The following is a 9,362-nucleotide window of genomic DNA, read 5'->3' as shown; positions in this document are numbered from 1 at the left end:
ATTTCCAACACAAGAATACTTAGAGTTGACGCTGTTTGTTGTTGGCGGTGGTCAGGTGGGAAGGGTAGGGTTGGAAGGGGAGGGGAGGGGAAGGGAAGGAGGAGAAAGAATACAATAGCTCACTGGTGGACAGAGGAGAGAGAGAGGAGGAGGAGGAGGAGGAAAAGAGTCCTACAATAGCTCGCTGGTGGACAGAGGAGAGAGAGGAGGAGGAGGAAGAAGAGTAATAGGTTTAAACATATCCATTGTAATATATATTTCCAAACTTTATTAGTCTTCTCTTTTATACAGAGCGAGAGAGAGTTAGTTAGTTCCATCTCTTTCTCTTTCTGTCCTTCCTTGGCTCAATTGATCTCCCTCCATCTTCTCCCCAACAGGTCTCGTCTCAGCTGATCTCGTCTCCCCAGCATCCAGGCAGCATCTTGGACTGACTGGTCTCCTCAGCTCAGTGGTCTTGTCTCTGTCTCCCTCCCTGCAAGAGTCTGGCAGAGTTTAGTGCCAAGTGTGTGTGTGTGTGTGTGTCTCTCTCTCTCTCTCTCTCTCTCTCTCTCTCTCTCTCTCTCTCTCTCTCAGCTCCCAGGCCCCACAGGGTGTCCCCCCCACAGTGTGTTTACAACCCCCACAGACACATGCCCCCCCAGACACATAAGGGACCCCCCCCCCTTCTCTCTCTCTGCAAGAAGTGTCAGTTTGCTCAATAAATATTCAAGCAATTTCTGGTGTTTTCTTTGTCCATTCTGCAAAGTTTTCAAAGACACAGACCTTGATAAAAGTGGAGATAACAGGGAAACGAAGAGGAGGAGGAAGAAGAGGAAGACAGGAGGAGGAAGAGGAAAGATTAAACTATTTTTTGGTATAGGAGGAAGAGAAGAGGAAAGAAGGGAAACATGGAGAGAATCAATGAGAAAGGACCTGTTTTCAAGGCAGCCCCTAACCTGACGTAACCTTGTGCCTGAGCATACACTGGGGGTGGGTTGTTTCACTCACCCACAGCCTCCAAGCATCCTCCCCCCAGGTGATGAGGTGCGTGGGTGTCCCCTTGGTGGTCTCCTGGGCTCACTGGAGGGTTGAGTCTGATCTCATCTCTGCTCCTTCCCTGAAAGAACCATCACAGAGTTAGTGTGTGTGTGTGTGTGTGTGTGTGTGCATCAACTTCAACTGGCAATATCTCAGCAAGCACATCAGTTAGGAACGCAAGATCCTAACACAAGATGCTCCTAACACTCACCTACAACACCTATAACTGGCAGTGTTTATAACCTCCAAGCTCCTGAGAAATTTGCACTTAACTAAAAACTTTCCAACAAAAAATATCCAAAATTCAATGACAACTTCAACTGGCAATATCTCGGCAAGCACAACAGTTAGGAACACAAGATTCTAACACAAGATGCTCCTAACACTCACCTACAACACCTATAACTGGCAGTGTTTATAACCTCCAAACCCCTGAGAAATTTGCACTTAACTAAAAACTTTCCAACATAAAACTATCCAAAATTCAATGACAACTCTAACTGCCAATATCTCGGCAAGCATAACAGTTAGGAACACAAGATTCTAACACAAGATGCTCCTAACACTCACCTACAACACCTATAACTGGCAGTGTTTATAACCTCCAAGCTCCTGAGAAATTTGCACTTAACTAAAAACTTTCCAACAAAAAATATCCAAAATTCAATGACAACTTCAACTGGCAATATCTCGGCAAGCATAACAGTTAGGAACACAAGATTCTAACACAAGATGCTCCTAACACTCACCTACAACACCTATAACTGGCAGTGTTTATAACCTCCAAGCTCCTGAGAAATTTGCACTTAACTAAAAACTTTCCAACAAAAAATATCCAAAATTCAATGACAACTCTAACTGCCAATATCTCAGAATCCACATCAGTTAGGAACACTATAGGAAGCAGACGTGGAAAACCTCAGGAAACATTACGAGAGCTGGACTGGGATGAGCTAATGGGAACAAGTGAAGTGCAGGAAAAGTGTGATATCTTTATGGAGGCGTATAAAACAGGGTCAAGAAGTTCGTACCAGAAACAGACCCAAAGAGAAGGGAAAAAGGACTGGTTTAATGCAAGGTGTGCTAAGGCAGAAGAAAAAAAAGAGACAAGCAAGGAAAAGACTAAAGAGAAATAAAAACCAAAGGAATAAAGAAGATTTTAAGGCAGCGAGAAATGAATCCGTGAAAATAAGGAAGGAAGAAGAGAAGGGATATGAAAAGGATATTGTGGAAAAGTGTCAGAAACAACCCAAACTATTTTAGATTCATAAATGGAAAGACTGAACCAAGAGAAACAATTGACAGACTGAGTGACGGGAGTGTGACAACCGCTGATCCTCAAGACACGGTGGAGTTACCAAACAAAGAGTTCCGGCAAGTATTTACTAAAGAATCAACGAGCCACAAGAAAACAAGACAAATGTTCACATGGAAGAATCCTCAGTATATAAAGAGGAGATATAGAACTGGAACTTGGAAGAGGGGAAAGCTGTAGGACCGGATGGAGTCTCAGGGAATGGATTAACACTTCTGCTTTTCTTTATATATATTTCCTTACAATCTTCCACTTCCCTTGATTTAGCTGTTCTGTGTGTGTGTGTGTGTGTGTGTGTGTGTGTAGATTACTCACCCGCTCTGGTGTGTGTGTGTTTACCTGGTTGTACTTAACCTAGTAATGACACACGGGAAAAAAGCTACGCTCACGCTGTCCCGTCTCCATATCCGCTCTTATCCAACTTTTCCTTAAAATCATGAATGTTTCTTGCACAAACCACCTCCTCCTCCAGTCCATTCCACAGCTCAATGCCAGTGTGTGTGTGTGTGTGTGTGTGTGTAGCAGTCACATCACTCACCCACTGTGGTGTGTCTGTGGGCCTAGCCGAGGGTGCAGGCAGCAGCAGGGTGCCCTAGCAGGCGGCGTCCAGCAGGCACACGGCCCTCTCCAGGCCTGTGGGCAGGGCACTCACCCGCAGAGTGCCGGCACCTTCTTCTTCCTCTTCATTCATCCTACGCTACTCACTCTTCATTCATTCTTCTCCAGACCTCTGAGGCCCAGTATGCCTTCCTTCCTCCCTCTCTGGTCCTCCTTCTTCTGTGTTCTTCAGTCATTTTTCTCTGGGTGTTTCCGCCAAGAGTGTTCCACGCGGCACACTGCTGTACTGCCTGTGCCTTTATCTCCCCTCAGCCCCAGCACAGTGCTCAGCCTTCCCTGCTGGAGCCACTTGCCCGTCCATCACCCAGCCACTGGCCAACAACACAAGGCTTGACAAGCACCACTGGAGTGTTCCTGCCTTGACCCATTACATATTCTGCCTTCAATTCCCTCGGGGCAGCAACCCTAACAAGCCATCACAGCTCCCAGGCCGGCACTTTGCCCCAGTGGTCTCTGCTGGGCTGGGTTTAACAAGCCATCACAGCTCCCAGGCCGGCACTCTGCCCCAGTGGTCTCTGCTGGGCTGGGTTTCTTGTGGAGCGCAGGGAAACTTGACAAACCCTCACACAGCGTCCCCTTGGTAATCCTGCCGGTGGTCTGTTGTGACGACCTGAGTCACTGCTGCTGCACTGTGCCGGGGCAAGGTGGCTCGGGTCAGGCGTCACTATTCACTGTGGTGTTGGCTGCTGCACTGTGCCGGGGCAAGGTGGCTCGGGTCAGGCGTCACTATTCACTGTGGTGTTGGCTGCTGCACTGTGCCGGGGCAAGGTGGCTCGGGGCAGATGGCACTGTTCACTGTGGTGTTGGTGCATCTCTCAGCGGTCAACCACAACACGGTGCCAGTCCTCCCCAGGTGGTGTTGATGACTGGCTCCCCGTCACACACACACAGCAGCACAACACACCACCTCAGAAGTGGGTCTTCATGTGCCAGGCAATGTGCCCCTTCGTGTTAAAGTGCTTCCCACACACTTGAACTCTCTCAGGCCAGAGTGTCTGAACATGTGACACTCCAGGGTTTCCTTCTCTCTGAACCTTTCTCCACATTCCAGACACCCATGAGGCCTTTCACCAGTGTGTGTGTGTGTTGAGGCCACCCTTCTGTGTAAACCTTTGGCCACACTCTTGGCATTCATGAGGTCCTTCACCAGTGTGTGTAAGGGTGTGTGTGTTGAATTTACTCTCGCAAATGAACCTTTGGCCACACTCTTGGCATTCATGGGGTCTTTCACCAGTGTGTATATGGGTGTGTGTGTGTTGAGGTCACTCTTCATACTAAACCTTTGGCCACACTCTTGGCATTCATGGGGTCCTTCACCAGCGTGTGTAAGGGTGTGTGTGTTGAGGTCACTGTCTTTCTTTCACTAGTCTTTTCATTCCTTTCTTTCTTTTCTGTTCTTGTTGTTCCTCCATGTCTGTCTTTGTCTCTTTGTCTTCTCTTTCTTCTTGTTCTTCAGCCAGGGCGGGGTTGCCAAACACTGTCCTCCACCGCCACCACATACTGCAGCACCACACAACACCTCAGGGGAAGTGGATCTTCATGTGCCTGGCAATACTCTGCTTGGTCTTGACATGTATTAGACAAACATCACACTTGAACTTTCTCAGATCAGAGTGTGAGAAAACGTGGCTGTTCAAAGCAGACTGAGAAAAGAACCTTCTGTCACACTCAAGGCATTCATGACGTCTTTCACCAGTGTGTACAAGGGTGTGTTTGTTAAGGTTACTCTTCCTACTGAACACTTTGCCACACTCTTGGCATTCATGACGTCTTTCACCAGTGTGTGTAAGGGTGTGTCTGTTAAGGTTACTCTTCCTACTGAACACTTTGCCACACTCTTGGCATTCATGAGGTCTTTCACCAGTGTGTGTAAGGGTGTGTGTTAGTAACTCTTGTACTGAACACTTTGCCACACTTCTTGGCATTCATGAAGTCTTTCACCAGCGTGTGTAAGGGTGTAAAAGTATGGTTACTCTTCGTTCTGAACACTTTGCCACACTCTTGGCATTCATGAGGTCTTTTCACCAGTGTGTGTAAGGTGCTTGTTAAGGCAATTTTGTATCTGAACACTTTGCCACTCTCTGGCATTCATGAAGTCTTTCACCAGTGTGTGGGTGTGTGTGTTGTTGTAACTCTTCGTACTGAACACTTTGCCACACTCTTGGCATTCATGAGGTCTTTCACCAGTGTGTGTAAGGGTGTGTCTATTAAGGTGACTCTTCTCAGTGAACACTTTGCCACACTCTAGGCATTCATGAGGTCTTTCACCAGTGTGTGTAAGGTGTGTGTGTTAAGGTGACTCTTCTGAGTGAACACTTTGCCACACTCTTGGCATCTCATGAAGTCGTTCATCAGTGTGTGTAAGGGTGTGTGTTAAGGTCACTCTTCCTACTGAACACTTTGCCACACTCTTGGCATTCATGAGGTCTTTCATCAGTGTGTGTAAGGGTGTGCTTGTTAAGGTGACTCTTGTATCTGAACACTGCCACACTCTTGGCATTCATGAGGTCTTTCACCAGTGTGTGTAAGGGTGTGTCTGTTAAGATCACTCCTCCTGCTGAACACTTTGCCACACTCTTGGCATTCATGAAGTCTTTCACCAGTGTGTGTAAGGGTGTGTGCGTTAAGGTCACTCTTGTATCTGAACACTTTGCCACACTCGAGGCATTCATGAGGTTTTTCACCAGTGTGTGAAAGGGTGTGTCTACGAAGGTCACTCTTGTGACTGAACACTTTGCCACACTCGAGGCATTTAAGAGGTCTTTCACCAGAGTGTGTGGGTGTGTTTGTTGAGGTCACCCTTCCCAGGGAGTCTTTTCCCACACTCTTGGCACTCATGCTTGCCTTCAGCAGTGTGTGCAAGGCTGTGTCTGGTGAACTTGCTCTCGGTCTCAAACCTTCTCTCACTCAAACTCTCCCTTTCCTTTATGGCTGGAGATGCCAGCAGCAAGGTGGTGGTGGTGGTGGTGGTTCTCCTGAGCACCCCTGATCAGAGCATGCAAGGTGCTGTTCAAAGTTATGGCACTGAATTTTTTCTTTGGCACAAAATATGATGAAGGAATTGCACTGTACTGTAGTGCATGGTCTGGCACTGATCCTCACAGCAGTGGCAGGCTGCTCCTGCTGGTCCTGGCCCCTCAGGCTGGTGCCCGGCCCTGCAGCCTCCACTGCAACAGAAGTCTGCATGGCAGGAGGACGCAGCACGGCACCCGCCTCAGACCTCCCTGCTGCACCAGCACCAGGGGTGGCTGTTGGGACAAAGATCACAGCCTCACAGAAACATGCTTCAAACTGAATACCAAAAGCATCTACAAATTCCATAAAGCAGTGAGCACAAACAGTTACTGGTTTTCAACCCCAATATTGTGACAACTGCATCAAAGAAACTGAGGCAAAATAGACCCAGAGTAGTGAACTAGCTGCCCCTGACAACCTGGAGGCAACCATGCAGCAGGCAGCTGAAAAGCACCTTGTGGATATGGGAAGCAGAAAACAGAGACAGAACAATGCTGCAGAACAGCCACCACAGAAAAGGGTATCAAGGAAGGGAAGGAACAGAGCAGGAAGTGTGCAGACTGCCCGCTTTGAGAGAAAGAACAACAAGATAACGTGATCAAAAAACAAACAAAAGAGAAAAAAATGTGGAATAAAAGCAGATATGTTTAAACATGAATCAAATTGTCACCAACAAGATTAAAGGAGACAAAACTGAAACAACAACCACGGAGACAAATAAACACTCTCGGAGGCCAAGTAAAGAAGAAAGCTCCCTCTTGCTCTCCTGAAGACGCAGCAAGGTGCCGGACAAGGGACCAGACCTAGGTTGTCCACTGCCTGGGATGCTGTGACCTCCATGACTACTAGAAGGCCTCTGCCTCAATAAAGAGACAAAATAATGTAAGTACTTGTGCTGTACAAAGTCCAGAACAAAACAATGGATGCAACAAACACTTGCCCAAACAACAAGACATTAACAAATATTGGGAGAATTACATAGAAATCAGACCACACAGACCCCAAGGTCCAGGCTAGTGGTCTGTCCAAAATACGTGATTCTACATTGATCAGATGGCTCCAAAACTTTTGCATTTCCTGAGTTAACATTCAGTCAAGGAAGTAACGTCGAGCTTGTTGTTAAAGGAGTCAATCGTGTTACACTGGACCACTGATGGTGGAGCTATTCCATTCTCGCACCACAACGTTGGTAAAGAAATATTTGGTGCAATCTGGAATTTACTTGTCTCATTTGAGTTTTGTGCCATTGTTCCTGTTCACAAAGTGTCATCAATCATGAACAATTTTGATTTGTCCACATTCATGAAAACCATAAGTATTTCAAAACATTCGATCAGTTTTCCTCGAGGCGACGCTTCTCAAGAGAAAACATGTTAAGGTGGAAAGCCTTTCTTCAGAGGATTTGTTACGCAAGGAAGGAACATTTTTGTTGCCTGACACTGAACACTTCTAGTTTAGCAATGTCTTTTGCATGGTGGGGAGACCAAAACTGTACCGCACATTCCAAATGAGGTCTGACTAAACGATTGTAGAGCGAAGTATTACATCTTTATTCTTGAATAAAAAGTTTCTTTTAATGAAGCCCAACATTCTGTTCACTTTATTTGCTGCATCAATGCATTGCTGTGAGAATTTGAGGTTTGATGCAATTTTGACCCCCAGGTCCTTGACGCATTAAGCAGAAGGCTTTTTTGAGTTTGACGCCAGATTTCATAATTGAACTTTTATTTCTTGTTCCAACTTGAAGGACCTGACACTTGTCTACGTTAGGCATCTCCCATCTATCAGACCAAGTTGAAATTTTGTGCAAATCCTCTTGGAGGCTTTTGCCTGTCTTCCTCAGTGAGAACCGAGTTACCAATCTTTGTGTCGTCTCAAAATTTACTAATGTGATTATTGAGTCCAACATCCACATCAACAAGTTGATGTAAATAATGAAGAGCACTGGGCCAAGAACTGAGCCCTGAGGGATTCCACTAGTGACCGGTAGCCACTCTGAGTTAACCGCCAATCACAACTCTTTGTTGTCTGTTGCTCACCCAATTCAGATTCATTGGTTTACTTGACCGTCAATACCTATTTGCTGTAATTTATGAAGTAATTTATGATGTGGGACTTTATCAAACACTTTCTGGAAATCAAGATAGACTACGTCCAGTGATTTGGTTACGGTGAGTGATTTGGTTACGTCACAAACTGAGAAGAGGTCGTTATAGAAGGTCAATAGGTTTGACAGGCAGGACCTTTTGTTACGGAAGCCATGTTCTGAGTCCACAATTAACCCTTAAAGTATGGGTGGCAAGATATATATCTCTGGATGCTGTGCGGGGGAAAATTTAGGCATTTAAAAAGAGGTGAAATGGAAATGGTGTCTTTCTTCTTTCCAATTATGTATATTCAATATATGGTGGTGTAAATAATACTTTCCTAATACTTCTCCATAATAAAAAAGCTATGACAGCCCAAAATTATATTACGCATTTTCGTGGTACGTCCGGCGTGGAAGCACCCCTCTCTCTCTCTCTCTCTCTCTTCTCTCTCTCTCTCTCCCTCCCTGCCCCTCCTCCTCTGTCAATGTCACTATAGCAGTCATCAGAGTCACTACTGTGATTCGCCAGCGCTCTACTCCGACGAGCAGAGAACTGCTTGACCAGCGAGACATGCCAGATGTATTCAACAAAAGTGGGAAATGATCTGTGGCTTTTGTAGGCTGCGCTGGAGATGAATGAGAGTGTGTATGGATGCTAGATGCCTCCACCATTCTTCTTGAGCCAAGAACTGGCGTATATTTGGAACGTAGGGAGCGTAGAGGTGATGATTAAATATATGATCCCATTACAGGTGGGGCGTGTGGTCATTGCACTTATATATACGATCACCGTAATCTGGCGGGTTAATGAGTGGCTTTAAGGTAACTCACAATTTTGTCTCTAATTATGCTCTTGAGCAGCTTACCTACAATTGAAGTTAGACTAATGGGCCTGTAATTACTCTGGTATTTTTGTCTCCCTTCTAAAAATCGGTGTCCGCGTTAGCCTTTTTTTCCAATCCAAAGGGACGATGGCTTGTCGCAAGGACATATTGAAAAGTTGAGGAGGAGAATTTCAATCTTTGTTTCTTTAAACAGTATGAGGATATATTTGTCGGGTCCGGGACTTTTATTTGTTTTAAGGATTCAAGACCTTTAGTGACTTCATCGGTAGTTATTACAAAGGTTGGCAAGGCATGCTTGAGATTTACGTTAGCACTGTTGTCGTCACTGGTGTTGGTGGTAGTGGTGGAAGACTGCTTGTATTAAACAATCGGTGAAAAGTAATTGTTTAAGAGCTTTGCAATGTGCTGGCTGTCAGACACTCTGTGCACCAAAGCCACTGTTTGTTAAAGGTCCAATTCCACT

The 9,362-nt window shown here is 45.9% G+C and overlaps 1 protein-coding gene across 1 annotated transcript in view; it reads right to left on the bottom strand.

Annotated features, from left to right (window-relative positions):
- Positions 1-253: 253 nt before the first annotated feature.
- LOC127006412 (uncharacterized) overlaps positions 254-9,362 on the bottom strand; it is a 24,754-nt gene continuing 15,645 nt past the window's right edge. The window contains exons 7-9 of the mRNA XM_050876367.1: positions 6,053-6,117; positions 988-1,096; positions 254-482 (exon numbers count right to left, since the gene is read on the bottom strand). Coding sequence (XP_050732324.1) covers positions 304-482; positions 988-1,096; positions 6,053-6,117 — 353 coding nt within the window. The 3' untranslated portion in view covers positions 254-303. The remainder of the gene's footprint in view (positions 483-987; positions 1,097-6,052; positions 6,118-9,362) is intronic.

Source organism: Eriocheir sinensis, chromosome 32 (genome assembly GCF_024679095.1).
Source record: "Eriocheir sinensis breed Jianghai 21 chromosome 32, ASM2467909v1, whole genome shotgun sequence".
Classification (NCBI taxonomy): domain Eukaryota; kingdom Metazoa; phylum Arthropoda; class Malacostraca; order Decapoda; family Varunidae; genus Eriocheir; species Eriocheir sinensis.
This window is presented reverse-complemented; position numbering and strand designations above follow the sequence as displayed.